We start from the raw sequence: 17515 nt of genomic DNA, 5'->3' as shown, positions 1-17515 counted from the left end.
CACCAACATAGAAGAGGATTCTTTACTGTTAGGGCAGTGAGAATCTGGAATTGCTTGCCTGAGGAGGTGGTGATGGCGAACTCAGTCGAGGGGTTCAAGAGAGGCCTGGATGTCTTCCTGGAGCAGAACAATATTGTATCATACAATTATTAGGTTCTGTAGAAGGACGTAGATCTGGGGATTTATTATGATGGAATATAGGCTGAACTGGATGGACAAATGTCTTTTTTCGGCCTTACTAACTATGTTACTATGTATGTTACTATGTCTTTGCAGCGATCGGCGGCATTGTTATTGTTCCTGCCTGAGTGGGAGTAGTTATATCGCCTTTGCTGCAGCATGCCCAATAGCCAGTACATAGCAGGCAGCCCCTCTGGCGACTAATTACCCTAGGTGCAGTACCCTGACTGACCTGAGGGTAAGGGGTGCGCCAGAGAGCTGCAAGTTCCAAACCGGAACTGGGATATAGATAAATCTTCTTCAGAAGAAACCAGGGGTAACCAAACAACCCCGGTTCGTGACAAATTGGTGTGAGTGGTGAGCATGATAAAGGTATCTTCCCCGTGAACCGTGACAGATTGGTGGGATCCCGGTGGGATTCTTGACATATTGGTGGCAGCACGATGGGATTCCTGACATCTCTCCTCTCTCTATACAGCCCATCCTGCAGTATATCTCCTCTCAATTACTTGTATACAGCTCATCCTGCAGTATAACGTGTTGGCAGATATGCAACAGATACAGACTTATTTGTGTGCAGGAGGAGTTTACACTTTTCTGACAGTAGATGGGGATGTTGTTACTGTTATATGCTCAGTTGAATGTAGTGCATATACTTGTTGTACTTTAGTTTCACTTTCTCTCTGGTGAAAGGTTCTTCAGACTTCCTGTTATGCTGTATTAAGAAGCTGATGCATGAACCTCATGTTCTGTGAAGATAAATGTTGAATTACCCCATATAATCTACTCTCACATGTTTCTTCTGTGACCAAACTATGCAGCATACCTCTCCTCTCAGCCCATCCTCCAATATATTTCTCCTCTCACCTCCCTGTATACAGCCCATCCTCCAATATATTTCTCCTCTCACCTCCCTGTATACAGCCCATCCTCCAATATATTTCTCCTCTCACCTCACTGTATACAGCCCATCCTGCTGTATATTTATCCTCTCTGCCCCTGTATACAGCTCATCCTGCAGTATATCTCTCCTCTCAGCCCCTCTTACAGCCCAACCCGATTTCCCTGTGATCAGTCACTTGTACTGAGCTTTTCTCACAGCTGGAAGTCTGCGTCGCGCGGTTCTTGTGTTGTCTGACTGCTTACCTGTTGCCTCTGTACTCCACAGAATACATCTACGCCAGTATCGCCACGCTGGTCGTCTGCCTGTGTGCGCTGTTCGGCATTGTGGTCCTGCTGTGTACAGCCTGCACCTCGGCCTATCAGTACGTCATCCAGTTCTTTGTAAGTCTGGCAGTCGGGTCACTCACCGGGGATGCGATACTGCACCTGATCCCACAGGTAAGGGACCATTATTACTGGACTGTGGCGCCCTCTGTTGGCTGTACTGATACACTGCACTGATTACACTGCCCCCTGCTGGCTGTATTGATACTCTGCACTGATTATACCGCCCCCTGCTGGTTGTATTGATACTCTGTACTGATTATACCGCCCCCTGCCGCCTGTATTGATACACTGCTCTGATTACACTGCCCCCTGCTGGGTGTACTACTACACTGCTCTGATTATACCGCCCCCTGCTGGCTGTATTGATACACTGCACTGATTATACCGCCCCCTGCTGGCTGTATTGATACACTGCACTGATTATACCGCCCCCTGCTGGCTGTATTGATACACTGCACTGATTATACCGCCCCCTGCTGGCTGTATTGATACACTGCACTGATTATACCGCCCCCTGCTGGCTGTATTGATACACTGCACTGATTATACCGCCCCCTGCTGGCTGTATTGATACACTGCTCTGATTATACCGCCCCCTGCTGGCTGTATTGATACACTGCACTGATTATACCGCCCCCTGCTGGCTGTATTGATACACTGCTCTGATTATACCACCCCTGCTGGCTGTACTACTACACTGCTCTGATTATACCGCCCCCTGCTGGCTGTATTGATACACTGCTCTGATTATACCGCCCCTGCTGGCTGTACTACTACACTGCACTGATTATACCGCCCCCTGCTGGCTGTATTGATACATTGCTCTGATTATACCGCCCCTGCTGGCTGTACTACTACACTGCTCTGATTAAACCGCCCCCTGCTGGCTGTATTGATACACTGCACTGATTATACCGCCCCCTGCTGGCTGTATTGATACATTGCTCTGATTATACCGCCCCTGCTGGCTGTACTACTACACTGCTCTGATTATACCGCCCCCTGCTGGCTGTATTGATACTCTGCTCTGATTATACCGCCCCCTACTGGCTGTACCGATACTCTGCACAGTGAGGCTGAGGGCACCTTTATATTTTTGCTCATCATGTTCTTGACAGTGTCCATGTTCTGCTTTCTCAGTTCTTGGGCCTCCACTCCCACAGCGAAACAGATGGCCACGCTCACAGTCAGGGAGAAGAAGATCGCACTCATATATGGAAACTTCTGGCAGTCTTGGGTGGTCTTTACGCTTTCTTCCTCCTGGAGAAGATCTTTGGGCTACTGCTAAAACATGAGGTGAATAAATAGATTGTAAACTGGGAACATAATGGTGGGGACAGTGTGACCTGCAGAAGGTCCTCAGGGTTCAGAGGCAGTATAGACGGCCACTCATGTATTATGTTATTACAATACCCCATGGCACAAGCAGAATAAACTGGAGACGTTCACTAGAATGGGACATTCTATGGACTGGAGACCTGCACTGACAAGGAGACCTTCACTCAGCTGGATTCCTTCATTAGACAATTGACCTGGACTGTAGACCTTCACTTGCATAATTGACCTTGACTGGACAGGAGACCTTCACTGGACAGAGGACCTTTGCTGGACAGAAGACTTTCAATGTATCCTCGCTGTGCAGTGATGAGGCAGTGACCCAGCTAAAGTTCAAAATAAAGTCCCTTTAGGCTATGTGCACACGTTCAGGTTTTTTCGCGCTAAAAACACTATAAAAACTAATTAAAAACGCATACATTATGCATTCTATCATTTAGAATGCATTTTGCATGTTTTGTGCACATGGATGCGTCTTTTTCCGCGAAAAAAACGCATCGCGGTAAAAAAATGAGCATGTTCATTATTTTTGCGGATTCTCCGCGTTTTTCCCGCAATTCTATGCGGAAAAATCGCTGTAAAAACGCATGCGGATTTCTGGCAGAAATGTCCGGTTTTTGTCAGGAAAATTTCTACAAGAAATCCTGACGTGTGCACATACCCTTAATGAACGGTGTACTCACAAACAGAAAGTAAATCGGATCCTCTGGATCGCAGCTGGGAAAACAGACAGTCTGTGACCAGTTGCCATGGGCTACGGCACCGCCATGTACGCTGAGGGTGCCAGGCCTTTGGCTCTGTTTGGACCTGTCTCACATAGTTGAGCTCTGCAGACCCATATGCTCTACCTGCTTGCAAGACCAAAACTGACACACCCAACCCTCTGCGGCAGGGGTTTCTACAAAAGAACCTGTGGCCATCGGCCACATGGAAAACCCGGAGCCAGGGAGGAAACAGACTGCCTCGCTGCCATCATGAAGTCCGTTCCAAAAATAAAAACCCAGAACAGGTTTTCTATATCTTCCCTGGACACATAGCATGCCCAAGACCAATACTCACTTTTATTTTGCATTGCAATCACAGCTATGCCTGTGACTGCAATGCACTCTCACGGCCTCTTTGCACATCCTGGGGGACACAAAGCGACCCTTGCATATAACACCGGTCGCTGCCTCACATACCCCTCCCCTGTTCAAACTTGTGGGGTTGAACATTTGTAACCCCTCCTCACATGTAAAGCGCCATGGAATAAATGGCGCTATAATAATAAATAATAATAATAACCATACAGGGGACCGATGACAGGGCATCTGCATTTCCCTGTGACATCCCCGCGCCGATGTTCCACTAAGAGACTAAAGTTTTGTAGGGACAGGAACCATCTGGTGACTCGGGCATTCCTCTATTTTGCGTTTGTCATACAGACGAGGGGTGAATGGTCCGTTACCAAACAAAACTGACGCCCGAGCAAATAGTAGCGTAGGAACTCCAAGGCCCACTTAATAGCCAAGCACTGCTTCTCCATCACGCTATATTTTTTCTCTACCGGGGTCAGTTTCCTGCTCAAGTAGATGACTGGATGCTTATTCCCGTTCACCTCTTGTGACAGCACCGCTCCTGGGCTAACTCTGAGGCATCGGTTTGAACGATAAAGGTTTCCTTGAAGTTGGGGCTGATGAGGACCGGCTGTCCACACATCAACTTCAGGGACTGGAATGCTTCCTCCACTTGAGGATTCCACCGGACCATCACCGACTTCTTACGTTTTAACAGGTGCTGATTTCCAAACAAAAATTGGGTATAAACCGGCGGTAGTACCCAATGATGCTGAGGAATGCCCTCACCTGTTTGGTACTTAATGCCTTATGCCAGTTTAGAATGGCCTCAATTTTGTTTACTTGGGGTTTGATAACCCCGCGGACGATCACGTAACCTAAGTACCAGGCTTCCATGAGTCCTATCGAGCACTTCTTTAGGTTTGCTGTTAACCCCGCGCTTCTGAGAGACTCCAACAATGCTTGTACCTGGGACAGGCGGGTGTTCCAATCCGCACTAAAGATGACTGTGTCATCCAAATAGGCAGACGCGTAATTCCAATGAGGCTCTAACACAATGTCTATCAGCCTCCGGAATGTAGGCGGAGCTGCATGTAACCCAAAAGGCAAGACGACATACTGATAGAGACCCTCTGGTGTGATTAAAAGTGGTCTTTTCTTTTGCAGATGCAGTTAACTGGTCCTGCCAGTAACCTTTGGTGAGATTGAGCGTGGTGAAGTTTTGGACCTCCCCCAGCCTTTCAGTTAGCTCGTCCATCCGGGGCATTGGATAGAGGTCAAACTTAACTTCATTAAATTTCCTGAAGTTATTAAAAAACATGAAGACCCATCTGGCTTTGGAATCAGCACAATGGGGCTAGCCCACTCACTTCGGGATTCCTCAATGACTCCTAACTGGAGCATTTGCTTCACTTCGGCCACGACAGCTTGCCGCTGGGCATTTGACACTCGATACGTTTTCATCCATTCCCTTACCCATGGCTCGGTAACAATGTCATGTTGTATCAGAGAGGTCCACCTCGGCAGTTCTGAGAATAAGTCCGTATTCCGCTGCAACAGAGCCCGAGCCTCCTGACGCTGCTGTTTGGTGACAGCGTAATGTATTTTAACCTGTCCCCCTGCTGTGTCTTTAGCCGGTGCCAGAGGGATCCCCGTTGGTACGACCGGAGTCGGCTCCGTGACCAAACATTCCCAGTCCTTCCAGGCTTTTAGCAAGTTTACACACTACAGTTGCTTGGGTTTCCTTTTTGCGGGCTGATACACCCTGTAATTCACTTCTCCCACCTTCCCCCATATCTCATATGGCCCTTGCCGCTTGGCCATGAGCTTACTCTCTGGGGTGGGCACTAGTACCAACACCCGGTCTCCTTCTTTAAAGGTCCTGACCGTGGCTCTCTTATTATGCGTGCAGCTCTGCGCGGCCTTGGCATCCAACAAATGCTCCTTGACTATGGGCCTGACTGCCACAATCCGGTCCTGCATGCCCACCACGTCCTCACTCTCACTCTGATGCGGAGTTTGCTCCTGCTCCCATGTCTCCTTAGCTACGTCTAGCAGTCCCCTCGGATGCCTGCCATACAATAGCTCAAATGGGGGAAAAACCTGTGGACCCCTGTGGTACCTCACGGACAGCGAACATCAGATAGGGCAATAACATGTCCCAATCCCTCCCATCCTTGGCTACCACTTTCTTGAGCATGCCTTTGAGGGTCTTATTAAACCTCTCCACCAACCCATCGGTCTGTGGGTGGTACACCGACGTGCATAGCTGTTTGATCCTGAGCAGCTTACATCGCTCCTTGGACATAAAAGGAGTCCCCTGATCTGTGAGGATATCCTTTGTTAGCCCAAGGCGACAAAATATGGCAAATAGCTTGCAGGCTATTAGCTTTGCCAAGGTGTGACGGAGAGGAATCGCCTCTGGGAACCGTGTGGCATAGTCCACTATGACCAAGATATGTTGATGGCCACAGGCGGATTTCACTATTGGCCCTACCAGGTCCACTCAAAGGGTACCTCTATGATGGGCAGAGGTACCAATGGACTCCGGTAGTTTGCGGTGGGTGAGGATAGTTGGCACTCCGGACACGTGTGACAGTACCTCTGGACCTCTGCGTAGACCCCAGGCCAAAAAAACCCGCTGCAGTATGTGCTCCTGCATCTTTTTGGCCCCCAAGTGCCCTCCCAGCATGTGCGTGTGAGCCATGTCGAGCACCGTCCGACGGTAGGATTGGGGCACCACCAGCTGTTCCACCACCTCATCCAAGATTTTATCCATCCTGTATAACAACTCCTAGTGCATAACCAGGCAGGGAAAAACTGTCTGAGCACCCAGTTGCTGAGCCACTCCATTAATCTCTACAACCCATTCTCGGGCCCGGACCAGGGTGGGATCCTGGAGCTGAGCTGTCCCGAACTTACGAGGGGACACCTCCAGCTCAGGGATCGGTGAGGTCTCCTTGACCTCTCCTGCCAATACTTCTAGGGGAAGCCTATCGGGTTTACACTCTGTCCCTATGTTGGCGACCCCTATGGCAGGTATCTTAGGGTTCCATGCCCGGAAGATAACCTTGGGAGGGTTAACCCTGGTCTCCCACAGGGACCAGAACAGAGGCAAGTCTCTTTCCAACACAGTCCCATATGGAAGGGTCTAAACCACTAACACCACATGTTTGATTTCTCCACACGGTGTGGAAAACGTAACCTCTGCGGTCGGCTACTCTCGGAATTCCACATGGATACACACCACGCCCACTTTACGTCCATTGATGTTGTCCCCGGCAACAAGAGATCCATGAACCAGAGTCACTAAGCTCACTGAGTCCTAGAGAGCCTCTGTCTGGTACCCGTTGATGAGTATCTGGCACAGTTGGGGCTCGCTGCCGGCAGTGTCTATAGTTGAGGTGCAGACAGGCTGGGCGTACATAGACACTTGGCGAGTATACCCGCAGTCCATGAGTTCAGTTGTTAGGGGGCAGCCACATGTCCGGGCCCTTGGTACCATCAACACTTAATAGCTGCAACACGAGGGGACCATGGGGCGGATATAGGGGACACGGCTCTGTTGTCACTCTATTTTTGGGATGCCCCCTCAGTACCATGGACATGGACCTTCTCCAGGCTATTAATATCTGCCCTCAGTCACTGGCTTTCCCACTCTGGTGGAGAAAATTGTGCGGGAGCCCACACCAGTTTTTCCCGTGAATTAACCCTTTATTTTAACAGCTAGAGCTCCCAAATTTTGCACATACACACTACTAACATTAGTAGTGCGGAATATGTAAAAAAATAAGGGATATGAGATGGTTTACTGTATGTAATCATGTCTCATATCCTGTCGGGTTTGGGAAGGAGATAGGAAAAGCCGACAAATGAATTACCGGCTTTTCTGCTATCTAGCGCTGTATGAAATATAAATATATATACATATATGTGTCTCACTGACATATACATATGTATATATATATATATATATATATATATCTATACTAATGTGTAGACATTTATCTTAGGCTGGCTTCACATTTGCGTTTAAAAACGCAGCGTTTTAAACGCAAACGCATGTGGTGAAAAAAACGCATGTAAACACGGTAAAACGCCGCGTTTTTTAGACGCATGCGTTTTTGCATGTTTTATTATTATTTATTATTTATTATTATTTATTTATATAGCACCATTGATTCCATGGTGCTGTACATGAGAAGGGGTTACATACAAGTTACAGATATCACATACAGTAAACAAACTAACAATGACGGACTGATACAGAGGGGCGAGGACCCGGCCCTTGGCGGCTTACATTCTACAGGATGGTGGGGAAGGAGACAGTAGGTTGGGGGTTGCAGGAGCTCCGGTGTTGGTGAGGCGGTAGCTCCAGTGTTGGTGAGGCGGTAGCTCCGGTGTTGGTGAGGCGGTAGCTCCGGTGTTGGTGAGGCGGTAGCTCCGGTGTTGGTGAGGCGGTAGCTCCGGTGTTGGTGAGGTGGTAGCTTCGATAGTGATGAGGCAGCAGCGGTGTCAGTGCAGGCTGTAGGCTTTCCTGAAGAGATGAATTTTCAGGTTCCGTCTGAAGGATCCGACTGTGGTTGATAGTCGGACGTGTTGGGGCAGAGAGTTCCAGAGGATGGGGGATATTCGGGAGAAGTCTTGGAGGCGATTGGATGAGGAGCGAATAAGTGTGGAGGAGAGAAGGAGGTCTTGGGAGGATCGGAGATTACGTGAGGGAAGATATCGAGAGATTAGTTCAGAGATATATGGAGGAGACAGGTTGTGGATGGCTTTGTAGGTCAGTATTAGTAATTTGAACTGGATACGCTGAGGGAATGGGAGCCAGTGAAGAGATTTGCAGAGGGGAGAAGCAGAGGAGTAGCGAGGAGAGAGATGGATTAGTCGGGCAGCAGAGTTAAGGATGGACTGGAGAGGTGCAAGGGTGTTAGCAGGGAGGCCACAGAGGAGGATGTTGCAGTAGTCGAGGCGGGAGATGATGAGGGTGTGCACAAGCATTTTAGTAGATTGGGAGTTGAGGAAAGGACGGATTCTGGAGATATTTTTGACCTGGAGGCGACAGGAGGTGGAAAGAGCTTGGATGTGCGGTTTGAAGGACAGGGCAGAGTCGAAGGTTACTTCGAGGCAGCGGACTTCGGGTACGGGGGAAAGCATGATGTCATTGACTGCGATAGATAGGTCAGGTAAGGAAGATTTGTGGGATGGAGGAAAGATAATGAGTTCAGATTTGTCCACATTGAGTTTGAGGAAGCGAGAGGAGAAGAAGGAGGATATGGCTGATAGGCACTCTGGGATTCTGGACAGCAGAGCGGTGACGTCTGGGCCAGAGAGGTAGATCTGAGTGTCATCAGCATAGAGGTGGTACTGGAATCCATGGGACTTTATGAGTTGTCCCAAGCCAAGTGTATAGATTGAGAAGAGTAAGGGTCCTAGAACAGAGCCTTGGGGGACTCCAGCAGAGAGAGGGTGGGATGAGGAGGTAGTATGGGAGTGGGAGACGCTGAATGTGCGGTTGGAAAGGTACGAGGCGATCCAGGATAGGGCGAGGTCTTTGATGCCAAAGGAGGAGAGGATCTGTAGTAGGAAGCAGTGGTCAACTGTGTCGAAAGCAGAGGACAGGTCTAGAAGGAGGAGTACAGAGTATTGTCCTGTAGCTTTGGCGGTAAGTAGGTCGTTAGTGATTTTGGTCAGGGCAGTCTCAGTTGAGTGATGGGGGCGGAAACCAGATTGTAGATTGTCGAACAACAAGTTAGATGAGAGGTGGGAGGAGAGTTCAGCGTGGACGTGCTGATCCAGGAGTTTGGAAGCGAATGGGAGCAGCGATATTGGGCGATAGCTGGACATAGCAGTTGGATCGAGGGTTGGCTTTTTAAGGATAGGCGTGATTGTGGCATGTTTGAACGCAGAGGGGAAGGTGCCAGAAGTTAGTGATAGGTTAAAGAGGTGGGTTAGGGATGGGATAAGTGTGGTGGTGAGGTTGGGGAGGAGGTGGGGTGGGATGGGGTCGAGCGCACAGGTGGTGAGGTGGGATTTGGAGAGGAGACAATTAAGCCCCCCTTCAGTGATGTTGGATCTGGAGGTTATGGGGTTTGGGCATTGGTCTGGTATACAAAGGGGTTGTGGTGGTTGAACAATAAAGTCTTGCCTTGTCTGGTCGATCTTATTTTTAAAGTGTGTGGCAAAGTCCTCAGCAGAGATGAGGGAGGTTGGAGGGGGCAGTGAGGGGCGGAGGAGGGAGTTTAAGGTTTTGAATAACTGTTTGGGGTTGTAGGATGGGGAGGATACGAGGGTTGTGAAGTCGCTTGTTTAGCAGAGGTGAGAGCAGATTTAAAAGCGAGTGTTGCTTGTTTGAATACAGTGAAGTCATCTTGCGAGTGTGTTTTCTTCCAACACCGCTCCGCAACCCTGGACACTTGCCGGAGCTTTTTGGTGTTGTTATTGTGCCAAGGTTGTCTATTGATACATCGCACTCTGCCATGGATGAGAGGGGCAACCGTGTCAATAGCTGATGCGAGAGTGGCATTGTAGAAAGCAGTGGCAGTGTCTGTGTCGTGGAGTGAGGATATGGATGCCAGTGGTAGGATGGAGTCAGAGAGTGTGTGGGTGTCTAGGTGTGCAAGGTTTCTGCGTGGGTGCGCATGTTGCTGGACATGGATGACTGGTGAGGAGGACAGGGATGAGAAGGTGAGCAGATGGTGGTCGGATAGAGGGAGAGGGGAGGTGGTGAAGTTAGATAGAGAGCAGCAACGGGTGAATACCAGGTCTAGTGTATGCCCATCCGTGTGGGTGGCTGCGGAGGACCACTGAGTAAGTCCAAAGGATGAGGTAAGGGACAGAAGTTTGGAGGCTGTTGACTGAAGGGTATCAATGGGGATGTTGAAGTCACCAATGATGATGGTGGGAATGTCAGCAGAGAGAAAGTGAAGAAGCCAGGTGGAGAATTGGTCAATAAAGGCAGTGGCCGGGCCCGGAGGTCGGTATATGATGGCCACTTGGAGGTTGGAGGGAGAGTAGATGCGAGTAGATGTTTTATTACAAACGCGTTTTGACGCGTTTACATGCGTTTTTTCATGCGTTTTGGTTTTTTAAACGCATGATAAGTGTGTGACAGCTGCCAATCATCAAAATCAACAAGAAAACCCACTATAAACAGAAATAGCTAGGGTTAGGATCCCTAGTAACCCTAGCCCTAACCCTTACCTAAGGGATCTTAACCCTAACCCTACCCCTAACCCTACTGTCACGATATGGTATGAAATATCATATAAGTAGTTTCTCTTGTTAGCAGGCTGCGGGCTAAAAAAAAGCCCCCCTTCCCTTTCACTCAGCCGAGAGCTGCCTTGTCAATATACATGGGGGAAGAGCGTTTTTATTGCCTAAAGGAATTTTTACGACCGGCATTCCTGCAGTGAAAGTGACCAGCTAGAACTGGATTCTAAGTCGCTAGAATTCATGGAAGTTCTTTGTTTTGTTTTTGTAAGATATTACGTAAACCGTTTACGTTAAGAACACGAAAATATATATTCTTATTCTCCTTCGGTGGATCTACCCATCACTCGAAACACGGGCTTCTAACTCCATCTGGTAAAGAAGTAGGGATTTCTCTTTAAATATGTATCCCAGATAGGACATATTTGATCTCATTAGAATGCCCACGTTAATCCAAGATGAATGCTGTGTTTGGTATGACTATGACATGTTTTGCAGCGAAGTTATAGAAAGTAGATAAATTTAAGGTTGCAGTACTCAGAATGTAGAGAGAGGAGGGTCTGGATAAGCCAGCCTTTCTGTGATGTCACAGGCTGCAGGTTTTAAGTTTGTGGCAGGCTCCCCAGCTCAGTCTTCTTGTCTTCTCCTGGAGAGCCCTGAGCACGTCCAATGAACTGGGACGTATGGTTGCCTGCAATGCAATGAACTGAGAACATGTGAGTGTTATCTTTTCTCCTTTAATCCCCTTTATGTTATAATTACCTTGTACATATTTACAATTGTCTCATTTGTAACATCTTTGTAAAATATTTTGATAAAGCACTGCCTAACTTTTGTGAGGTATATTATTTCATGCCAGTTCTTTCTCCATGCTCTAAAAACGTACCCTAAGTCTCCTTAAGGGAATTACGCTACTGTGTTGGGTTAGCTTCGGACCCGTTTAATCGAAGCTGGTGGCAGCGATACCGTGCAGGCTTTTGGGGTGATGTTGGAGCGACTGCGGCGTTGATAATTATTGTTCCTGCCTGAGTGGGAGTAGTTTATCGCGTCGCTGCAGCATGCCCAATAGCCAGTACATAGCAGGCAGCCTGTCTGGCGACCAATTACCCAGGGTGCAGTACCTAATCTGACCTGAGAGTAAGGGGGGCGCCAGAGAGCTGCAAGTGTTGAGTGGAACTGTAAGCGGGATATACATAAATCCCTGCAGTTCGTGGTATATTGAAAAGCAGTGGGATACCTAGAATAAGCCCCTGCTGTAAACTAAGAGGTCAATAGCCTTGTGTGTGTTGTTTCATCACATTGTGGAGTGGAGGGATAACTGAGATAAGCCCACCTGCACATGTGATAGCCGTCTGTTGGCCCAAAGTCACCCCGATCCATGACGTAGGGGTGACGGTCACGGTGGGAATCGTGACAAATTGGTGGCTGCGGTCAGGTATTCCTGACACCTACCCCTAACCCTAAGGGATCCTAACCCTAACTCTAAGGGATCCTAACCCTTTGGGTTAGGATCCCAAGGGTTAGAGTTAGGGTTAGTGTTAGGATCCCAAGGGTTAGGGGTAGGGTTAGGGGTAGGATCCCTTTATCAATTTTATGGTGTGGGGTGGCTTATCAGTGTGTTTTCTTGTTTTTTTTATAAAAACGCATGCGTTTTTAATGCAACCAAACGCATGTGCTTAAAAACGCATGCGTTTACTTAGACAGCAATGCCGCTAAAAATTACTACATGTTGCATTTCTGCAACACAACGCATGCATACAAAAGACGCATGCGGCGGCAAAACGCATGCAAAAAAAGCATGCGTTTTTAATGTTAAGTATAGGAAAAAACGCATGCTTTTTTTGCACTAAAACGCAGCGGCAAAAAACGCAAATGTGAAACCAGCCTTAGCTATTCTATTCTGTCAGTGTGATGTTACTGTACACCGCACTGAATTGCCGGCTTTTCTCTAGAACACCGCTGCGTATTTCTCGCAAGTCACACTGCTGGTCCGTGTGTAATCCGTATTTTTCTTGCCCCCATTGACTTTCATTGGCGGATTTTTCTCGGAATACGCTGACAGCATGCTGCGATTTTCTACGCCCGTAAAATGCAGCTGTGAAATATACGGCAGATAGGAGCTTGACCATAGAGAATCATTGGTCCGTGTGCAATGCGTTGTTTTTGAGCCTCTCATACGTCTGTAAAACTCTCTAGTGTGACGCCGGACTTAAGGTCTCAAGCTGGAGCCATTGTTTAACCAGCTGCAGCAAGTCATACGCATGAGACCTGGCAGGAGGAGACTTCACAAAAGACCACTGGAATACCCGTTGAGCCCACACATATGTATTAACCCCCAGTCAGGCAAGGATCTTACCTTTCAGCTTCTTTTAGTCCAGGGCATTGTCCAGACTGAGGTCCAGGTAGGCCTTTTGGGCATCTCCTGTCAGGAAGGGGGCCACCACTTCGGCCCACTGGGTCATCAGCAAGCTCTCCCACTCTGCTGTGTGCTCAAAGATGGTTAGGAAGGCCTCCACATCGTCCACGGGACTCATCTTCCTCAGCACTGACCATACTTTATACTGGGCCTCCAACCGAAACGTGGTCGCTGATGGGGCTGCCTCTTGCGTGGTCGCTGGTGGGGCCACCTCTTATGTGGTCGCTGGTGGGGCCGCCTCTTGCATGGTCGCTGGTGGGGCCGCCTCTTGCGTGGTCGCTGGTGGGGCCGCCTCTTGTGTGGTCGCTGGTGGGGCTGCCTCTTGCGTGGTCGCTGGTGCAGCCGCCTCTTGCATGGTCGCTAGTGGGGCCGCCCGTGGCCCTTTGAGGGGCACCCAAATAAAAGGGAGAGAGTTTATAGTAATTATAGTGTTCGTGACGCCACCTGTGGTATTTGGTCAGGGTGACCGACGCTGCTTAGGGGTCCGCTGGGGTGATGTTATGGCAGCTAGATGGTATACCTTCCCACAGGTGAAGTGTTTCCCCCAGGGCTTCCCAGAGGTGTAGATGGTGGATGCTGGATGATGTAAGGCGCAGGGAATAATGAGGACACAAGGGTGCAGTCTCTTTACCTTTACTCCTTTACTGAAGGCTTCAGCATCCACAGTCCAGAGCACCAGATCACAGGGTAGGCAGAGTCCGGCCTGTCTGAAGGCAAATCCAGAGTCCCCTTATCCAGGTGGAAATCAATAGCCTTCCTCTAGCGCTGGGCGTTGTAGTACCTCCCTGCTGAGCAACTCGGTAAGGTCCTCACAACTATTGTAGATGTTAAGTCTCTTCCTCTCTGTCCCCCTGTCGGATAGGACAAACCCCATATGACTGGTGGCCTGAGGCTTTTTATAGGGACCCTAGAGATGCCCCGGCCCCCAGAAGTTGCCACCGTGCCTCCTGGGTATATGGTCGGGCAGCCTACGTGGAATCAACTGTCCTGCCAGTCTCTGAAGTAAAGCATAGAGATCCTTACTCCCTCGGTGTTCTGGCTACCGGTACTGCGCTTCAGAAGGGGACAGCCTGCTTCTAGCTGGTCCCCCTCTGATATTCCTCTCCTTTTTGCTATGACTTCGTTTCTCACTCACTGCAACACATTTCCTTTCAATGTCTCTTTCTTGGGATGCTGCCGCACGTGGGGCAGGCGCAGCTCCGTGTACCCTCATCTTCCGCAGGCCGCAGTCTGGAGCTGGCTGGAACCCACTCCAACCAGCCTCTGCCAAACTCGGTCGGGACTCCCTGACTATCTCCTACTCCCTCCAGTCAGCTTCTGTCTGACTTCCTAACCAACCCACCAGTTTTACCCAAGTGTGAGGAGTGCCATAATAGATAGAAGCATTGCTCGCCCTGGCGGACTGGAGTGTGAAGTGCGTTATGTGGTATTGATACCTGGACAGAAGATCTCCTTCATTGCCCTCAGACGTAACATCACTCCCCTGGTGGAAGAATAAGATTTCTGCAACAACCAGGACTCTGGGACGCTGCAACTGCATGGAACTCTGCTTTTCTACATTTTTTAACAATTTCACAACAAAATGGAAGTTTTATACAAATATGACCTCTGAAGGTGCAGCGGATTCTTCATCGCCGGGTCATATATTTTTTTGTCTGGATTTCATTGCTGCGGCTGCTGAGCCACAACCCTGGTTGACAGACAGTCCCCTGGAGTAAGACGAGGATGGTGAGCTGACTAAAATATTTATTTTTTCTTGTTATAAGCAGAGAATTTCAGAACTCTTTACTTGCTGGACACCCAGGTGGTAAGGCAACCGCGGACCTCCTTTCTTGTCGATTTTGGTGGCCGGGGTTGCATCAGGATATAGTTGAACAAACTTCCTGCAGTTTTTGCGCACGTTCTAAAGTACTGCATACCCGTCCATCTTGTTGTATTTCGTCACTACCTGTTCCTAACAGGGTCACGGGAGGCAAGTATAAATGTATGACTGTCAGTAAACACGTGCCAGGTCCAGACCCAAATGTGAATGACTTTGTGTGGTTGTCTACCAGGAATTTCAGGTTGAGGGTTCCTTCCTGTGAGTTGGGACCTAGATTCATTGGTCCCTATAAGATTACCGCTATCATTGGTCCAGCAGGATTTCATCTTGAACTACCTCAGGCTCTTAAAATCTACGCTTTTCACAGGTCTTTGCTCAAGAGATATGGGGAACTCCTTGAGCCCTCACCCCTACCGCTTCCCCCAAAAATGGTTGAGGGAAATCTAGAGTTTCAAATTTCAAGGATTGTAGATTCTCTCCTCCAATGTCGTTCCCTAAAAAACTTGGTGCATTGGAGGGGTTATGGTCCAGAAGAAAGGATGTGGATTTCTGCATCGGAGGTGAATGCCCCCAGACTGGTTTGTTTGTTTCACACCTCTTAACCAGAGAAACCTGGTTTTGAGTGTCCGGAGGCCACTCATAGACGGAAGGGAATACTGTCAGAGGCTGCAGACCTTCTAACTCTAGGACACTGTGGAAACCTTACTTCAACTCTATCAACCAGTGCTCACCCCGTCCATCCAAAAGCAGGGCTTACTCCGAGGGTCAGGCAGGAAGTAGGCATTCTGCTCGGCGATAGGTATAAAAACTATTTAGGGTTGATTAGGGCAGACAGATGATGTTAGATCTGCCTAGGGGTCTCCACTCCCAGCTTCCCTAGTGTTGGACTCCCTTCCCCTTATCCACTTGTGTTGTACTTAATCCTTCCTAGACTGTGCGTGACATCAAGCTTGCTTCCTCTCCTGCCAAGGACAACAGTGAGGGGATCATTATCCTCTTCATTTCCTGACTGTTGTGCGCCCATCACCTCTTCATGCTCGTTCTCCTCCATTTATTCCTCGGCTTCTTCACTAACCGTTTCTCTGGAACCATGAGCCCTCTTGATAGCTGTAATCAACCCTCCTCTGGCACCCACCTGTGCAACAACAGTCCAGAACTTTAGAGATATTGTTATCCCTTCCACATCCTCCTCTGCTTCCTCCTCTTCCTATGGGACCACCACCTCCTCCCGCAGATCATTTATAGTGTGCTCCAGCATGTAGATGACCGAAATAGTAAAGCTGGTTATGGCATCGTCAGTGCTAACCATCTTAGTAGCCATTTCAAAACTGTGCAGAAGGGTGCAGAGGTCCTTAATCTGTGTCCACTCCGCAAGTGTGAATTGCACCACGTCCGTACTATGTTGGCCCAGGCTATGCAAATTGACATATTGCACTAGGGCTCTTTCTGCTGTCATAGTCGCTACAAAATGTGCAGAGTGGAATTACACCGTGTCAGCACATTGTATGTGAATTGGTTAACCAGTAGGCCGAAAGACCCCTGTAGCGATGCAAGTCGATGACCAGTGAATGGTTAAAGTCAACACACCGCAACCGTGCTTTTTGCAGCTGCCCATCCAGGCCAGGATAGTGGCGGAGAAATTGCTCTAACATCAGGTTGAGGATGCGAGCAATGCAAGGCACGTGTGTGAGGTTGCTCCAGCATAGAGCCGCCACGAGGTTTGCACTGTTATTGCACACGGCGTTCTCTGGCTCCAGATTTAGTGGAGACAGCTATTGATCAAAATCGGCCTGCAAAGCTGTCCACACCTCTTAAGCTTTGTGATTGCGATCTCCAAGGCAATCCTCACATGTTTTGCGGCTGTTAGGCAGTCCTCATGTATTTTGTGGCTGTTAGTCAATCCTCGCGTGTGTTGCGACTGATAGGCAATCCTCGTGTGTGTTGTGGCTGATAAGCAATCCTCGCATGTTTCGCGGCTGATAGGCAATCCTCGCGTGTGTTGCTGCTAATAGGCAATCCTCGCGCGTGTTGCGGCTGATAGGCAATCCTCACATGTTTTGCGGCTGATGGGCAATCCTCACATGTTTTGCGGCTGATGGGCAATCCTCATGTGTTTTGCGGCTGATAGGCAATCCTTGCGTGTGTTGTGGCTAATAGGCAATCCTCGCGTGTGTTGTGGCTAATAGGCAATCCTCGCATGTTTCGCGGCTGATAGGCAATCCTCGCGCGTGTTGTGGCTGATAGGCAATCCTCGCGTGTGTTGTG

The 17515-nt window shown here is 49.0% G+C and overlaps 1 protein-coding gene across 2 annotated transcripts in view; it reads left to right on the top strand.

Annotated features, from left to right (window-relative positions):
• Positions 1-17515, top strand: part of SLC39A4 (solute carrier family 39 member 4) — a 132744-nt gene that overhangs the window by 69456 nt on the left and 45773 nt on the right. For both annotated transcript variants that reach the window (XM_069732110.1, XM_069732109.1), the window contains 2 exons: positions 1349-1521; positions 2551-2706. In XM_069732110.1, coding sequence (XP_069588211.1) covers positions 1349-1521; positions 2551-2706 — 329 coding nt within the window. The remainder of the gene's footprint in view (positions 1-1348; positions 1522-2550; positions 2707-17515) is intronic.

This window comes from Ranitomeya imitator, chromosome 6 (assembly GCF_032444005.1).
Source record: "Ranitomeya imitator isolate aRanImi1 chromosome 6, aRanImi1.pri, whole genome shotgun sequence".
Taxonomy (NCBI): domain Eukaryota; kingdom Metazoa; phylum Chordata; class Amphibia; order Anura; family Dendrobatidae; genus Ranitomeya; species Ranitomeya imitator.
Note: the sequence above shows the minus strand (reverse complement) of the source record. Positions and strands in the feature narration are given on the sequence as shown.